This window comes from Bipolaris oryzae, assembly GCF_000523455.1.
Source record: "Bipolaris oryzae ATCC 44560 unplaced genomic scaffold scaffold_12, whole genome shotgun sequence".
Classification (NCBI taxonomy): Eukaryota; Fungi; Ascomycota; class Dothideomycetes; order Pleosporales; family Pleosporaceae; genus Bipolaris; species Bipolaris oryzae.
The window spans coordinates 91,687-108,506 of NW_006911288.1; the positions used below are offsets into that span (position 1 = coordinate 91,687).

The window sequence follows — 16,820 nt, forward strand, 5'->3', positions numbered from 1 at the left end:
CTGACTCGCAAGATATTCTCTCCAGATCCCATTCTGTGGAGAGATGCAAATGTGAGATAAAGGAAAAAAAATCATCCCTGATAAGACGCTCGCGACCACAGCAAATAAAAAATGTGCGTGCATCATCATGTAGATGCTAGGTGTCCCGGATGCATGGCGAATGAAAGAGCAAATTACATAATCTGGTCTTGGGTCAAACCGCCAGTGTGTTCGGTACCTTCCATGACATCGCTGTTGCCCACGTTGGTGTATTTGACGTAGGCAAGGCCGAGAGGCCTGCCGCCATACTGGTAACCAGTGAATTTGGCTATAGATATATTAGTAGGCTGACATGCAAGCAACTTTGCAGAACATACCGATAGACGTCTCTGCGTCAGCAGCCTTCTCGAATTCAACTACACCGGTTCCGCGAGAGCGACCGTTGGGCTCGTATTGAATCTCGGCACGCTCGACCTTTCCAATCGTGGTGAAGAGCTCGACAAGATCCTCGTTGCTAGTCGACCATGGCAGGTTGCGAACGTAGATAATGTTGCTGGGTTCTCCGCCTGCAGTGGCAAAGTCTGTGAATGGGTTCGGGGCAGGAGGAGCAGCGTTGGGGTCGAAACCAGGGCCGCCGGCACCACCACCATATCCGCCATTGAAGCCACCGCGACCTCCGAAGCCTCCATAGCCACCACGACCTCCAAAGCCACCACGGCCCTGGAAACCGCCGCCAAAGCCTCCGCGGCCTCCGAAGCCTCCGCGACCGCCGAATCCACCAGGAGCGCCGGCAAAGCGGTCCTCGCGGACCTCGAGGTTTCTGCCCTGCCAATCATAGCCGTTGAACTGAGTAATGGCATTCCGGGCATCCTCAGGTGTCTCAAATGCAACCACACCGGAACCCTTTGGGCGACCATCAGGTGCAATGTGAACGTCAGCGCGAAGGACTTGGCCATTGTTGGCAGCCTGGCGGAAGAGGTCCTTCAAGTCCTGCCAGCCAACGTTGTAGGGAAGCTAGGCAGCAAAAGTTAGCAAACAACCACCAATGGAAAACACAAAGGAAAAATGAAACGGGGGTACAAACGTTGGAGACGTAGACCTGTCGTGCTCCGGTTGGACCTCCAGCAGCAGCATTATTACCGCTGAAGCCACCGTAGCCGCCGCCACGACCCATTCCGCCGCCAAAGTCACCACGACCGCCGGGGGCACTGAATCGAGGCTCGGCCTCTCGGTCTTCGCGAACGTATACGAGGCGTCCCATGAGGTTCTGGTTGCTGAGCGTTGCAACAGCGTTCTGCGCCTGCTCCCGAGTTGCATATTCCACGATGCCACAGCCCTACACCCAAGCAAAAGCCAGTCAACCTCCATCCTTCTCACGATCAAGACAAGCCATCATCCATTACCTTTGACATTCCGTTCGGTAGTAGCAAGACATCTGCAAAGAGGACCTCTCCAGCTATTTCCACATTAGCCCATCTCTTGACGCGACGCAACGCATGCCATGCGTACCTTGGCGCATGAAGTCCTTCAGGTGATGCCACTTGACATCGTAAGAGAGATTGCCGACGTAGACGCGACGGTCTTGTTGCGAAGAGTCCCTAATGTTCTGCATCATCTCGCCCTTGTTCTCAGTGGGTCGCGATGAGCCACCTCTGCTGGCACCGTACGACTGGTAACTTCCCGCACCTTGAGCACCACCGTTGGGGGAGCGCGAGCGGCGTTCAGTGCGACGGTAGTCCTCTCGGCTGCGAGAGCGGCTGCGAGGTGAGTAGGAGCGCCGGGAGCGTCGCGGGGAGCGAGAACGGCGACGAGGGGAGCGGTCGCGCTGGTCATAATTGTCAGTTTCGTACGACATGATTGCGATGGTGCGTCGATCAATGCGTCGAAGCGGAGAGGTTGGAGCGGGTTGCGGGCGGGTGATGCGAGCTGGTGCAGGCTCGCAGGGTTGATGGGGTTGGAAGGAGAGGTTGCGCGAGCGGGCGAGGGTGCGTGAGCAGCTCGGAGCTTGGGCAACGACGAACGAAACGCGCGACGGCAGTTGCCGGCCAATCACGTGCCCTGACCAACACCAGCGGACACAACGCACCCTGGGGGTGAAGTGAGAAGTGAAGGGGAAGGGGAAAGGGGAAGGGGAAGGGCAAAAGGACAGCAGCTCGTCTGTGCCGGCGTGCTCTCGACGGGATGGCGGCTAACAGGCCAGACCAGGGCAGGCGAGGAGCGGTGCGGTGCGGTGCGATGCGGTTCACTTGCCGCCTGGCCACATGGTTGGCAGGTGACGATTGGCGACGGGCAAAAGAGAAGAGGCGGCTGTACTCACTCGGTCACTGGGACGGTAGGTGTCTCCTGCAGAATCTAGCAGGCAAAAGTCAGCGGGAAGGTGGACCTGGTTATGAGGAGAGGCAGAACCGTGATGGCGCTGGCGCGGAGGGCGGATGACGGATGGGGATGGCGACGTCGACGTTAGGAGGGGGATTGAGAGAAGTCGAGGGGCACTTACCCATCCTGTGTGGTATTAGAAGCAGCTGCCGGTGACACTTGGTTAAGGCCGGGCTCCCTGCCAGCTGAGACGGCCTGTAGGACCCAGTCGTGGCAGTGGTGCAGATATCACGCTGCAGAGAAATTGCCCTTCTTCCGCCCACGCCTCAGCGATGACGCCGTATGGGTCCTCGACGGTGCAGCCCTCCCCACGGCACAGCCTCACCCAGCCAATCACGCCGCCCACGCCGGATCCGAGAGCAGATGCAGAGCAGAGTCCCAAGAGGGCGGCTGGTCAGCGGCTGCCGACGTGAACTGTATCGAGCTTTGGGGGGAGCCAGACGCTGCCGGTCCGCACCCACTTGCACCGGAGCGACTTGATGCCAGCCGCTATCCGACGAGCAATTGTTCCGGTAGACTCTGGAGGCAGATGCGAGTGCGGCCGAGATGAAGATGGGCTGGAGGCACCCTGATGGATGAACTGGGAGAGATAGAGGGTGGGTCGTTCGGTCGGACGGTCGACTGCTCGCTCGCGCCTTTCCCCCACCATTACGGTAGACCGTGCGCATGCGGGAACGGTCCTTAGTGTTAGTCTGCGGCATTCCTTTTAGCATTAGTTTCCACCCACACCTCATGGACCGAGTACGCCGGCCTATGTACTTTACACAATGCCATCGCCCGGCCATCACGGCTCAACCAGCCAGCTATTGAGTCGCGGCAGCCCCCCAAACCCACAAAGCCATGCCCAACCATCTCATCGGCACATTGCCATCATCAATTGGTCCATCGCGCCGAGCCTACGCTGTGCACCAAGACGAAGCCTAGTCACACCCGTGCTTGTATGACCGGGACATTATTTCGATCGCCTTCCGTTAGCCTCGGTCGTTGTGGACACGTTAGCTGACCACGCATATCATTTCGTGTGCGTGGCTGTCTTCCGGCCCTCCCGATGGTTCACGTACCTACATATTCCGGGATCCGACCGCATGATCACGTGCGCATGATAGAAGAGAACACATTGGCTTGGCTCGAGCAGCTTGCACACATTCATCTCGTATGTATATACATCCAGACGGTACTGCATGATGTGGACTTCTGCAGCTTCCCGATTACTTTTATTTTCAATTCATTACAGGCGAGAAGGCATTGATTGTGGCATGAAACTTCCCATTGATCACTTATTGAAAGCCTAAAAATAAAAATAAAGATAGCGAGATTTGATTAATCTGCCTTCGGGACGCTCAACAAATTGGCACAGACGCATCGCCAAATGTGGCACATAGAGTTCAGTAGTGACTGGAATTTGCTCAAGTTGAGATAGAGTTTACCCGCTGAGTAACCATTACAAATGTCTATCAACATTCGTAGCACCATTATATCCTATCACTGCAGTCATGGGAGCCGTCAGGTTACTCAAAGTAAGGCAATTGTTTAGAAAACCAGGGGCCTTTTTGAGAAATTGCGTCTGACAAAACGTCGCAATGGCGCAAGATTCGGAAATGGTAACGTCACGTTGCTGGAAGCCGAGGTTCCCCACAATAAGTCGGCTAATCCCCTTCCGCCTTGAACCCTAACACTATGTGTTTTTTTTACACGACGATGCCAATTACAAACAAGCATATAATTGCCAGTCTGACATTGCTGCGCGTAAGCGGACGACCGTCTAACTCCTCTGTCCAATACCAACACAAAACATGCCTTCCAATTCTCCGTTTCCAGACGTGGAGATCCCGGATGTCGACCTATGGGGACTCATGTTTGAGCGGAAAGACCGCGACTTCTCAGATGACAAGGTCATTTACCGTGCGATCAACTCTGACCGAAGATACACATTTGCTCAAGTAAAGAAACTAGCCACAGTATTCGGCCAGGGCCTCCGGAGTCTCTGGGATTGGCAGAAAGATGACGTTTTGGCATTGTATACGCCAAATGATATCGATGTCCCGCCAGTCATATACGGTACCTTTTACGCAGGTGGAATCGTTACGCCTGTGAATCCTGCGTATTCGAAAGATGAACTGGCCTACCAACTGGAGAACTCTGGCGCCAAGGCACTCGTCACCACAAAGGCGTTTATGAAAACGGCGTTGGAGGCTGCCGACAAAGTCGGCATCCCAAACGATCGAGTCATCTTGTTGGGGTCTGAGAAAGATGAGTCCCATCAATGCAAGCACTGGGCCAGTATTCAGAAGACCGACATCTTAGAACGGTATCGCAGAAGGAAAGCCAACCCCGAAGACCTATCGTTCCTTGCCTACAGCTCTGGTACAACTGGACTGCCAAAAGGCGTGATGCTCAGCCATAGAAATATCGTGGCAGATCTTCTTATGATAAAAGGAGGTGTAGGCCACTGGTACTCATCAGCAGACGACAAATTCCTAGGCGTCCTCCCCTTTTTCCACATCTACGGCCTCACTATACTTGTACACCAAACACTCCACCGAGGCATCGAGCTCGTCGTGATGCCCGCTTTTGACCTGAAGATGTTCCTCGAGGCAATCCAAGAACACAAAATCACATTGATCTATGTAGCGCCCCCCGTCATTGTCCGCTTAGCTAGAGACAGCATAGTAACCCAATACGACCTTTCCTCCATAAAAATGATCACCAGCGGTGCCGCACCCCTCTCAAAAAGCCTCATAGACGCCGTGCACAAGCGACTCGGCCTAAAAATCAACCAAGCATACGGCCTGAGCGAAACAAGCCCCGCAACACACAATCAGGTAACCTTCAATTCCCCCCCTTACCAAGACCTCAAGCAGAACAGAAGAGTACCTCGCTAACCACCCAAAACAGCCCTGGAACGAATGGTCCACCTCCCCCGGCAGCGTCGGCAAACTCCTCCCCAACATGCAAGCATCCTACATGTCCCCCTCTGGCCAGGAACTTGCCCCCGGCTCAACCGGCGAACTGCACCTCCGCGGCCCCAACATCTTCAAAGGCTACTGGAAAAACCCCGCAGCCACCGCTGCCGCCCTGACCCCCGACGGCTTCTTCAAGACGGGCGACGTCGGATTCGTAGACGCAGAGCATAACTTCTACATTACGGATCGTGTCAAAGAGCTGATCAAGTACAAGGGGTTTCAGGTTGCACCCGCGGAGCTGGAGGGGAAGCTCATGGAGAATGCGGCGGTGGAGGATGTCGCGGTTGTGGGCGTGCAGGATGAAGAGAGGCACACGGAGGTGCCCAGGGCGTATGTTGTGCCTGCACAAGCTACAAGGGGGAGGGCTGGGGAGGAGGAGGAGGCGAGGGAGATTGTGAAATGGATGGAGGGGAAGGTGGCAGGGCATAAGTGGTTAAGGGGCGGAGTGGTGTTTGTGGAGGAGATTCCCAAGAGTGCGAGTGGGAAGATTTTGAGGAGGGTGTTGAAGGAGAGGTCGAAGGGGGATGTTGGGTTGGGGGTTGGGGAGAAGGCGAAGTTGTAGAGGTTGTGTTTAGTTTCATTCCATGGTCATGTATTTTCTTTGAGCGAGGTTGGAAATCGATTTGAATTTTCTACCTCGACATTCTAGATTGCATTATCGAATACATGGATTTATCACTACTATTTCCATCATCTACGCCTTGTTTCTCTCTTCTACTTGCATTCATCATCCTTCCACTTTCATATCAAGAATTCATCACTACTACTCCCTCCCCGCTTTCTCCCCTGAATATGCACTTCCTAGCTAAAATTCTCCAATACACGCCTTCCTTTTTCGTTATTTCCTTCATATGTATAAACTGAACAGAGCATACTATATTGCAGAGAAACAAAAAAAAACAATCAGTCATGACCCATGAGATCTGGTGGGAAAAAAAAGCAGACACCAAACTGCCATTGATGTAACCACAATATCCGCGACTTTGAGTTTGAAATAAAAAAAAAAGTCGTAAACTCCATCCAACTCTAAAAGTTGAAAACTCAAACCCAAATACTGAATATGAGAATCTAGGCAACCACTGTGCTACAATGTTTTGCCTGATTTGGACCCCGTCCCACCACTTGGATATATCTGTGTAATAGCTATAAGCTCCGAGACTTTTTTGTATATGCCGATGTGAAAAAACAAACAAACAAACACCACGCATGAAGATCAAAAGAGGTCGTATGTTTCCCCCCCCAAGAAATGCAAACAAAATAGTCGCCCAGAACGCTCAATATTTCCAACTGATTACCAGTTTGAAAAGGGGGTATGCTATATTTTTTTTCTTGGTGTGTCGTAGATGAGTTGCGTATTGAAGGGGATGGGAGAGTAACATCTGGAACCGGGAGAAAAGGTCTAGGCGTTCTTATTCCAGATCCCCGTGTCCTTGGATAGGCCAGAAGTTGCAGTAGTACGGTGTCCACCAACGGGTGCGAGGTTGGGGCTGCCCTTGCCACCTCCGCTGCCCCATGAGAGACCGCTCAAGCGCTTGTTGCTTGTACTGGAAGTGGTGGATGCACCATCCCTGCTCTTGTTGACGTCCTCTTCCTCTTCCATGCTAAACAAACCCTGCTCTTCCTCAATTCTTTCGCGATTGATGCTGCTACTGCTAACCGCACGATCCATACCAAGACGTCCACTCGAGTTTCCGATACTGGTGGCTGAGGTAACACGGTTGATGCCAGGATGGACCGGATTGCTGGTTATGCTCGCCTCCTCTCGAGTGGACAGACGAGTCCGCTGTAGTTGCTGGCTGATCATGCTCATCGAAGCTTGGCGGGGAGGCGAAGACAGGTAGGGACTCGCGTCGCCGGTGGTAGGGCGGCTGATGGCGCGTAGTGAAGGACTTGCTCCAGGGTGGAGGCTCGAGTTACGTAGCGGCGAGCCAACGTGTCCAAAAGCCGACTGTCCCGGTAATGAGCCTGACTCGAATGCATTATCATAGGTTGGCCCGCGAGGCTTGGCCCACATGGACTGGAACCGAGAAGGAGAAGCAGTCGCTGCCGAGGGAGATCCATACTTGAGGTCGGATGCAGTTGGCGACACACCAAGCCTAGACTGTGCAGCACGTTGGGAGAAGGAACTCTCGTTTTCGCCCTGGTCGCGTGAGAAGCGGCGCATCTTTTCCTGTGGGGTGAGCAGGTCGCTGAGCGAGTTTGGCAGCAGATCCTCCTCAAACTTCCCAATCATGTCCGTCTCATCCCATTCCTCGTCCTTGAAAGCAGGTCGTGCGCCCAGACTAGAGGACATGATACCACGAGAGCGATTCGCAGCGAGCTCAGAATGCAGCATCCTTCTTCCAGTGGGCTGCTCTACCGACTCTGGTGGAGAAGAGCCCAACGCTCCAATTCCTCTTCGCGAGCCATCACCAAACGCAGAGTCGTGCAGGTTGCGGAGCGCAGGCGAATCAGCCTGATACGAGGACGGGGGCGAGTTTGCGAGGAACTTTGCGGGTACAGACGAGGCAATGGGGCCATACCGGGCCATGGTAGAGACACCCTGGCTGTCGAAAGAGGCAGGCAAGCCGACGTCCATGACACTAAGACCCTTGTGTGTGGGCGAGATGGGGAGGCGGCCGTTGTCGTTTGGCGGCGAGCCGTAGTTTGAGCCGGGGTGGGAGGAAAAGGTGGTGTCGATGGTGGGGATCATATCGTACTGGTTCTTGTGGTTGATGTAGTCGTCCTGGAGGGCGTAAGGGTAGGCTGGCTGCATGCCGCCCATGTGTGCCTGCATGGTCAGCAGGGAGCTGTTGATGGGCAGCTCCTGGTGGTGGGGGACGTTCATGCGGCCAAAGTGACTGGCGGCGCTCCCACGGTTGACGACATGGCCGTTTGGCAGGATGTGGGCCAGGGCGCACTTTTGGCCAAACTTGCAGTTGCCCTTTGTGAAGTACTTGCAAGGCGCGCGCTCCGTCAACGGCTCGTCCGAGTGCAGAAAGGGACAGGCCTTGCCTGCCTGGCATGCGCCCTGGCGGTAGAACTTGCAGGGGACGTGTGAGGTGTCTATGGAGGGTTAGCAAAGGGCAGAGCCATGGCCGAATGGAGAGAAAGAGGTAGGCAGGCAGGCAGGCCAGCAGCTAGGCAAGGACATACTCTTGTTGTTTGGGGGGCTGCGGGGGCCGGCGAAGCCCATGTCGCGCAGGTTTGGGCGGTGGTCGTGAGCGGATTGGCTGATGCGTCCGCCTGGGACGGCCATGGGCGCGTGAGTGTTTGCGCCAGCCATTGCGCCAGAGGAGAGGTGGTGGCGGAGGAGGTCGCGCGAGGGTCGTGGAGAGAGCTTGGGCGTGGCAGACGAGTAGGGCTGTGTGGGTGGAGGGTTGAGCTGGTGGGCAAAGGGTCCGTGTGGGAGAGGCGGTGGTGGGGGCTCGTGGTGGGGTTTGTCGTCGCCGGCGTCGAGGGCAAAATTGGAGGGCGCAAATGTCGCCATGGCGCTGGCGCTGGCGCTGGCAGAGACGGACAGAAGCTGCTGCGCGTCTCGGTCCGGAGTCGGCGGTCCACCTGGGGCCAACAAGAGGATGAGAGATTTCTCCCTCGCACCAGCGCGCCCGAGGGCAGACGGTGGGTGCAGGCTGGGATGGGGCACGTCTCGGGCGGGCGTGGCTAGGCCGGGCGCAGACTAGGCTGGTCGCTTGGGGCGGGCAGCGAGCGTTGGAGCATGGGATGCGCAAACGACTGCGAGTCCAAGTGTGGGGAGGCGATGTGGCAGTGGCAGTGGCAGTGGCAGTGGCAGTGGCAGTGGCAGTGGGAAAAAAGGAAGCAAAGAGGCCAATTGCCGGGGCTGCATGCATACATACATACATACTTACATGGCACAGAGGCATTTACCTAGTTAGATATACACACTAGAAGCTGCCAACTGCTGCCTCGGCCGTCGCCGCGTGATGCATACACATGTACTTCGACAGGCTCGACAGGGCCCGCGACGCGTGCCTCGACACTCACATGCACATGGCACCTCCCGGCTGAAACGCTCCCTGCTGCCAGCTGCACCCGGTCATGTGCCTGTCTGACGTCACTATCCTTCTTGCAACTGCGTATCAGTGTGCTGAGATATCTACATGGGGTAGAGAGATGGATGGATGGATGGATGGATAGGTAGATAGATAGATAGACGCACCTCTGCATCTACACCTACGCTCTTACTCCCATCCACTGACTAGGCCAAAAGATACGTCCTGCCACCATCCTCTCCGCCCTCGCCCTCGCCCTCGCCCTGCTGGATTGACATGTACATACTGACAGCGGCAGTACCGCCTAAACTCCCTGCACTAGCAATCACGTGCTCTCCACGCTAGACCCGACTCGAACACCAAACCATCCCATCACTCGACACAACCCGCATTAGGCGACATCCGACACACACCACCACCACCACCTGCCTGTCTGCCGATCACAGTACTCTCAAGTGCCGTCCTCTGGGTTAGGGTATGCTGACCAAGCAGCCACCCAAGGTTTATCACCTCGCAACACTTTCTGGCAGTGAACTTGTAACACTGACACCTTGACTCGTATACCTGAGAATGCTTCCTAGTCCAGTTAATCAAACAGCCTTCCCCAGATATCCTTCAAACGATCGATTGCTTGATCCAGTTGGCTCTTCAACCAGCCATGTCGCACCAGGAACCACTTCGCAGGGAAAACCGCCCTTAGCTCCTCTGAATGCTTGACCACGAAATCAACAACGAGACAGACCCCAAACACGACCGATCCAGCAAGTCCTACTGCCAGCAGCAGATCTGCCGCTCGCCGCTGGTCGTTCCAGTCGATTCGCACCAGGGCAAGCAGAAAACAATATGTCCAGCGTAACAATCGACATGGCCAGCTCCGCCAGAGCCAGAGCCAGAGACGGATTCGAAAATTCCAGCCTGACCTTGGAGTCACTTGCGCTACGACGTGGACTTGATCCGCCGCACTTTCCGAAGTGCTCGAAATGACCGAATCGCGTCTGGCCTTTGAGTTGCCTATCGGAGCCTCTAGAAGAGCTGCATCTTGTTCATCGCTAGCCCCCCTTTTTTCCGGCTCCTTGACATCCTTCTGCTTGTCGACCAGTATCTTCGCCGGCGTCTTACTTGTCTCGCCATCCTCACCTCCACCACCTTTTGCCTTCTTGGCTCGATTCTTGTTCCTGTTCCGATTCCTGTTCTTGCCCATGCTTTCAACCCGAAGAAGCAAAGGATATTGTTACTCGGACTTTCTCTCTTCTAAATATCTGTTTGCTATGTATCGTCATCAGATCGATCATCCCAGAAACAGAAAAAAAAAAGAATGGGCAAGCCACACACCCACACCCTTTAACATGCCAGAATCTGGTATAAAAAAAGGACAGGCTTTGCAGTCAATGTAGAAAAGAAAGAAATCGCACGAGGCTGCAAAGTGATGTTAGCATCTTCTTGCACAAAAAAACCCCCTCTTGGAGCTTTTTCGGCTCAGAGATTCAACGTCTACGAGAGACCCTGCTTTTTAATCCTGACACAAAAGGAAAATTGAGTTTGGTAATAATACTCCTTCTCAATTGAATGACATGCCCATTATGTAAACCTCCGTTGGATACGACAACCAAAATACGGTTGCGACGAAAAAAAAGGTAGCAAGAACAGCGAACTGCTGTTGCAACGAAGGCAGCAAAAGAAAAAAAAAGATATACTCACGCTGGTAGTGTTACGTTGGAAAATGATACCGTTATGTTGACGATGCCTGGGTAAAAAGAATTGTCGTCTACAGCGAATGTCGTTCAAAAAAAAATAGTTGTTTGTTGCTATACTGTCGATGTTGTAGTATAAGACTGCGTCTAAGACACCTTACCTGGCTAAGCTTGCCATGTCTACGCTGGGTAAGAGAAAAAAAAACACACACAGTAAGCACAGACACCGCCGATGCAAGAAGACTCTTTGTCCAAACAGAAGAAAGAAAAAAACCCGACATGTACGTTGGTTGTGCTTGACCGCTTCGCTTTCGGGTAGTTGCAGTTCAAGAAGACGGAACTTGCGCTTGATACTCCGTTAAAGGGAAGCACTAGCACCACATCCAGTGCAAACAAGGGGGGAGGGAAGAGGGAAGAATCACAATCGTATCTTCTTCTTCTTCTTCTTCTGGAAGGCACACATTTATATTCGTCGCCAGTCCAAAAGAGAAAAAAAAATAAACTCAAGCCCGTATCTCCCACATCCTAATATGTCCCGCCTCATTAGCAACCGCCAACTGTGCCAGGCTCCCCTCTTTCTCCTCATCCTCACTCGGCCGACCCCACGCCACCGCCGTAATCCGTCCCAGCGGCGTCTTCTGACTCGGCCAATTCTTAAACACAGTAGCAGAAGGCAAATGCACCAGCCTCATTGCATTATTCTTCCAGCGACTCGCCATAGCGAGCACCTGTCCATCCGGAGTAAATGCCAGATGCGAGATTGGCGTTGTAAGATTCTGGAGATCGCGCAGCGGCTTCGGGGCGGGAGGGATACCGCCGTTTGAATCGGCTTTGGGGGTGCTGAGGGAAGGGTCGGTTTCGCTCCAGGCGCGACGGTCGTATATGTTGACTACGCCGCTCGAGCTGCCGATTGCTACCCATCGGTCGCCTCCGAGCCAGTTCTCGCGCCCGCTCTTGCCGCCGAGCGCAATGACTGTGGTGCCGACGGCGCCTTCATCGTTCCAACGTCCTACGACACCGTCTTCGACGCTCCACTCAGTGACTTCACCGTTCTTGCCGGCGATACACATGCCTGTGCCATCGCCCCACCATGCAAAGTCCGCAATGCCACCTCGTGATTCGATCCGCACTTGTGTTGCCCATTGGAGTGTTCGAGCGTCCAGAATGTTGATGACACCACCGCCTTTTCTAGACGAACCCCGGAGAGCCATGTATTTACCGTTTGGTGATAAAGCGAAAAACTCCATGGTTCTTTGTTCATGCTGGTGGCCGTAGACCCGCGACACTTTCTCCACCCTTCCGGTTGCAATGTTCCATACATGGAAGTAGCGGCGACGTGCGCTCAGGAAGATGCGCGAGTCTGATGCAGATGGGTGGAATGCTGTTGTAACAAGCGGAGTACGCTTGATGTGCAGTGATGTCAGTAGAGGGTTTGGATTCGGCGGGTTTGGATTGACGTGGTGAAGGTATAGTGTTGAGCTGGGTCCGGATGAAAGTAGGAGCGGGTAACTAGGGTGGAATGACAGAGAGGTAATGGCAGACTGTAGAAACTATTAGCTATTATTAAATCATGTATTGATTTCGTTCCGCTTACCGGTCCGGCTTTGGACACATCCTTCAGACGTTGAATGTCAATGGTGCCTGCTTGAAGCTTTCTTCGCTTTGCGCTACCCCTCGCGACCCGTGAAAGAATATCAGCATCCTTCAAAAGCTTTGCAAGCGGCGCTGTAGATAGGTCCTCGTCATCAACGTCCATGTCGCTTGCCGACTCGTCTCCACTCTCATCCTCGTCCATTGTACGTCTCCGCTTCTTGTTGGCCTTGCCTGTCGCATATGCTGCCCAGTTGGGTGTAGGGTAGAGCCTCTCATATTGCTTACGCAACCTCCGTGAGTATTCCTTGCCGTTGACTACGTCATCGTCTGCTGTCTCCCGCAATTTTCTCAGCTGAGGTACCGACGCCAGACTAACCACCAGCCGTTCGTCGTCGCTATCTTCCCACGCAGGCTTTTCGTCTTCGTCGTCCGATTCCTCTGTACCCTTGGGTGCCACAGAACCTGCTGGTGCAGCAACTGGACCTGCATCGAAGAAGAATAAGTCCTGATCTGCTACGCCATCAAGAGATACCTCTTCTGCTCCCGATTCGTCCGATTCGTCGCCATATGTGCCCGTCGTACGGTCGAGCGAGAAGTTTTCTAATCCTTGCCGAAAGCCCTCTGAGTCGCCAAAAATCATACGCTCAAGCTCTTCCTCTTCAGCATCCTTTGCTAATACCGGCTTTTCCTGTGCCTTTTTCTCCAACTGTATATCTATGCTCTCCTCGTCGCTATCGTTACCCTGAGCTTCATCGCTTTCGTCCTCTCCTTCTGTGCCAAAATCCTCAAACTCATCCTCTTGCGGTTCCTTCACCGGCTGCAATGCGCCTGCCTCTGCATCACTGTCGCCAGCAGCAAGGTCTGCTTGATGTCTTGTCGCGCCGTCCGATTTCACAGCTTTGTATCGCTGGTGTCCCCCCGACTTGTGCGGAATCGTCGTTGCGGGTGCCATTGCCGTTGGATCGTGGATGCGAAGAGGTGCAGGCCGGATGGTCGCAAAACTAACGTCGAGAAAATTGTTGCAGGGATCAGCCAGACGCGACCGGGATTAGCGAACAACGCGACCACCATCCACCCACATGTCCGCCACCCGCTAGTCCAGCCTTATCACCAAAGAGATGAATGGTGGTCTCTTATTGCATATGTCAGTCGATTCTAACCAGTGATGAACAAAGCCTGAAAACTAGTCTGCAAATGTACAGCTGCAACCTTATATTTAAAGACACTTCAACTCCGAGGAAATGTGCCCCGCGAGAGCAAGACTGTGGAGCAAAAGGGCGCAATCCTTCGATTCTATACCTAAGGCAACCCAGGTGATACATGTACTGAACAGGGGGATAACCTGAGTCATCATGAATGACGAACTAGTCAGACAAACAAATAAGTAAACAGCCATTCTCAGTCGAACACTTCTTCTCTCAACCTTCACCATCCCATCACCGTGACTCGAGCCAACTCCCTATATCCCCACACTACACACCCTCCCACCTCCCCCAAAATGCCAGACCCCAACCTCCAAATCTCCCTCCTCGACCCCTCAGAAGCAGAACAATACATGCGCATCCGCCACGAAGTCTTCCGGGACACCGTGAACCACATCCTCTACCCACGCGGCGAGCCCTCGCCAGCCACCCTCTCCAAAGTCACAGACTCCATCCGCACCGGCATCGCCGACGGCGTCCTCTTCTTAAAATGCGTCGACACCTCCACCGGCGAAATAATCGCGGGGGCCCGCTGGCGCTACGTCAAACCGCAGCAAGACGGCGCTGCACAGCGCACCTGGGAGGAAGTCGACACAGGCCTTGCGTTGCCTGAGCCGTTTGAGGAGAGCGACCCGGAAATGTGGAATGAGGTTTTTAGCGCGATGAATGCGAATAAGAGGGAGGTTTTGGGGCAGAGGCCGTATTATGTGCTGGATACGTTGGTTACGTTGCCGCAGCATGAGAGAAGGGGGGCGGGGAGTATGCTGGTGACGTGGGGGTGTGAGAGGGCGGATGAGGCGGGCGTGGAGGCGTTTCTGGAGGCGAGTCCGACGGGGGCGCCATTGTATGCACGGTTTGGATTTCGGAGGGTGAAGGAGGTGGCGTTTGATTTGAGGAAGTGGGGTGGGACGACGACGATTGATCTTATTGTAAGTTTTCTTGAGGAGTTGGGAATTTTGGTTGATTTGGAGGGTTGAGCTAATCTTTGTGACAGCTTATGTTGAGGCCGGCGAAAGAGAAGACTTCGGAGTAGGTGATATCATTGATTTGAATGTCAAGCTTGGAGTTTGATATACAGTGTTGGTTGCGGATGATCTCACGCTTTCTTCGTTTGCTTCTCGGTCACGATATAAGAGATTGGGATACCCGAGTATGTGCTGGGTTTGAGGTTATTAGGATATCTTGTTACATACCAGTAACAGCGACCGGGTGGATGTCAAGCGTCACGCATAGCTTTACACAGTTGTAACGTATCAGTCCATCACTAATCTGATAGATTGGGTTAGTATAATGCCGGGATAACAACAAGGATCGAATAGAGAGTACTAAAATTTCATATCAAACTTAAGATCTGAATGATGGCTTGAGATTTCAAATCTTCACGGTTTACTCTCAAGATCAGTGAAGAAAGCATGTACTCGGAGCATAACCAAATCCGCATCCGACTACCAGTCATGCACGATTCACCAAGGGAAAAGCAAGGAGCCTCAAAGAAATTGGATACTTTCGAACAACTGTTCACTATAATTTTGCTTTGCTATGTAATAACTCTATCACGCTAACGAAGCATGTACTCAAAAAAACCGATCCTCTGGAATCGACTGCTCCTCAATAGACTCACAAAGAAACCTTACGTTCATCAACGCAATAAAAAATGTGCACATCGGAAGCAATTCAGCAAATAGACACGCTCGCAAACGCAAAACGTAGACAACTGCTAACATACATAACGCCTCACAATGCAGGCCTTGGGTGAGCACTTCACTGCAACCCATATATCCTATAAAGTATTGTCCAACACCAAAGCGCCTGCTCGCTGTACATATAAAAGCCACGTACCTTATTCCCAGACAGTTCATGATCGATCTATCGGTATCCTTGGTGAACCAACAATCTTCAACGCTCCATGAAAGAGGATCGTAATTCACCCTGCTTTCACACCTTCTTCTTCTTTTTATGAAACATACTATACTCTTCCCTCTTTCTCTTTGGCGCAGGGGCTACGCCTCCACTTGCCGGCTTTGGTTTCGGTGCACTAAACTGCTGCCCGGCGGGTAGCGAGGCTCGTGACGGCGGGAGCGAGTTGCGCTGTTGGGGCGCAGGTCGCTGTGTGATGTTGGGACGGCTTGTAGAGGGCGCAGGTCTTGAAGACTCCGATCTGTTCGCCATGGATGTAGAGGCCTGCTTGGACAAGACCATGCTCCGAGGAGCCTCGCTCTCAGCCATTCGGACCATACGCGCTGGAGCTTGCTGAATAGGCCTCTTCCTTTGGGCCAGAAGATGTGCAGGTATCTGACTGGCTTTTGGCCGCTCGCGTCCGTGGTCGAACATGCCTCGTTTCAGCTTATCGAAGGCGGCTTTGCCTGTCTTCGCAGGTGCACCAGAAGGCTGACCCCAACTTGTCGTAGTTCTGCCCGTGAACATCCTGCTGCCTCCAGAACCATACCCAATCCTGCTATCCACGATGAGGGTCTTGGTCTGTGCCCGATCCTTTTGTATCGCCTCCATCCGCTGCTTCAGCGCCTCTTCATCGGCTTGTTTCTCGCGCTCGGCGTCCTTTTTCAGCTTACGGTAGACTTTACTCCAGTTCTGAGGGTCGCGCGGTTCATGCGGCTTCTTCTGCCAGTCTGGTATGTCTCGTTTTATGAAGCGGAGCCATATTTCACCCGTCTCTCCGAGTAGCTGGGGGCAGTTGGACTCGAGCTCGATAAGCTGGTCAGGGCTTTGTACGAATCGGAGAACAGGCCGAAGGAAGGAGTAGGGCAAATCGCCAACGTCGCGAAGCATGTCGATGTTCTTGATGAGCCGCTGACGGGCCAGCTCGAAGAGGGTAAGAGCCGGCATGGCGTAGGCGACGGAGGCGTTGCGAAACGTGTTTGGAAACGTGTTGGGATGCGATATGTAGCGGGGTTTGATATCGAAGTTGTAGTATATATGGCTCGTCGGCTGGGCTTTAGGGATTACTGAGAGGGCGGTCTCGACTTGTAGTTATGCCAATCATGGACGAGTGGTACGTAGGCAGCG

At 53.5% G+C, this 16,820-nt stretch overlaps 7 protein-coding genes across 7 annotated transcripts; 2 read left to right on the top strand and 5 right to left on the bottom strand.

The window, feature by feature from the left end:
* Positions 1-173: 173 nt before the first annotated feature.
* COCMIDRAFT_1623 (uncharacterized protein) lies at positions 174-1,834 on the bottom strand (the record flags this gene model as incomplete). The annotated part of the gene is made up of 5 exons (XM_007685640.1): positions 174-307; positions 357-993; positions 1,064-1,315; positions 1,383-1,435; positions 1,489-1,834. The coding sequence occupies 5 exons, from the start codon at positions 1,832-1,834 to the stop codon at positions 174-176; spliced, it is 1,422 nt and encodes a 473-aa protein (XP_007683830.1).
* Positions 1,835-4,148: 2,314 nt separating this feature from the next.
* COCMIDRAFT_84138 (uncharacterized protein) lies at positions 4,149-5,880 on the top strand (the record flags this gene model as incomplete). The annotated part of the gene is made up of 2 exons (XM_007685701.1): positions 4,149-5,177; positions 5,251-5,880. 2 exons carry the CDS (start codon positions 4,149-4,151, stop codon positions 5,878-5,880), a joined length of 1,659 nt encoding a protein of 552 aa, XP_007683891.1.
* An 837-nt stretch (positions 5,881-6,717) lies between these two features.
* COCMIDRAFT_1625 (uncharacterized protein) lies at positions 6,718-8,787 on the bottom strand (the record flags this gene model as incomplete). Its single annotated transcript, XM_007685641.1, has 2 exons — positions 6,718-8,363; positions 8,454-8,787. The coding sequence occupies 2 exons, from the start codon at positions 8,785-8,787 to the stop codon at positions 6,718-6,720; spliced, it is 1,980 nt and encodes a 659-aa protein (XP_007683831.1).
* A 974-nt stretch (positions 8,788-9,761) lies between these two features.
* Positions 9,762-10,511, bottom strand: COCMIDRAFT_84181 (uncharacterized protein; the record flags this gene model as incomplete). Its single annotated transcript, XM_007685702.1, has 2 exons — positions 9,762-9,887; positions 9,978-10,511. 2 exons carry the CDS (start codon positions 10,509-10,511, stop codon positions 9,762-9,764), a joined length of 660 nt encoding a protein of 219 aa, XP_007683892.1.
* Positions 10,512-11,504: 993 nt separating this feature from the next.
* Positions 11,505-13,546, bottom strand: COCMIDRAFT_1627 (uncharacterized protein; the record flags this gene model as incomplete). The annotated part of the gene is made up of 2 exons (XM_007685642.1): positions 11,505-12,542; positions 12,596-13,546. 2 exons carry the CDS (start codon positions 13,544-13,546, stop codon positions 11,505-11,507), a joined length of 1,989 nt encoding a protein of 662 aa, XP_007683832.1.
* Positions 13,547-14,092: 546 nt separating this feature from the next.
* COCMIDRAFT_84063 (uncharacterized protein) lies at positions 14,093-14,829 on the top strand (the record flags this gene model as incomplete). Its single annotated transcript, XM_007685703.1, has 2 exons — positions 14,093-14,725; positions 14,791-14,829. 2 exons carry the CDS (start codon positions 14,093-14,095, stop codon positions 14,827-14,829), a joined length of 672 nt encoding a protein of 223 aa, XP_007683893.1.
* A 902-nt stretch (positions 14,830-15,731) lies between these two features.
* COCMIDRAFT_84211 (uncharacterized protein) lies at positions 15,732-16,640 on the bottom strand (the record flags this gene model as incomplete). Its single annotated transcript, XM_007685704.1, has 1 exon — positions 15,732-16,640. One exon carries the CDS (start codon positions 16,638-16,640, stop codon positions 15,732-15,734), a length of 909 nt encoding a protein of 302 aa, XP_007683894.1.
* Between the last annotated feature and the right edge of the window lie 180 nt (positions 16,641-16,820).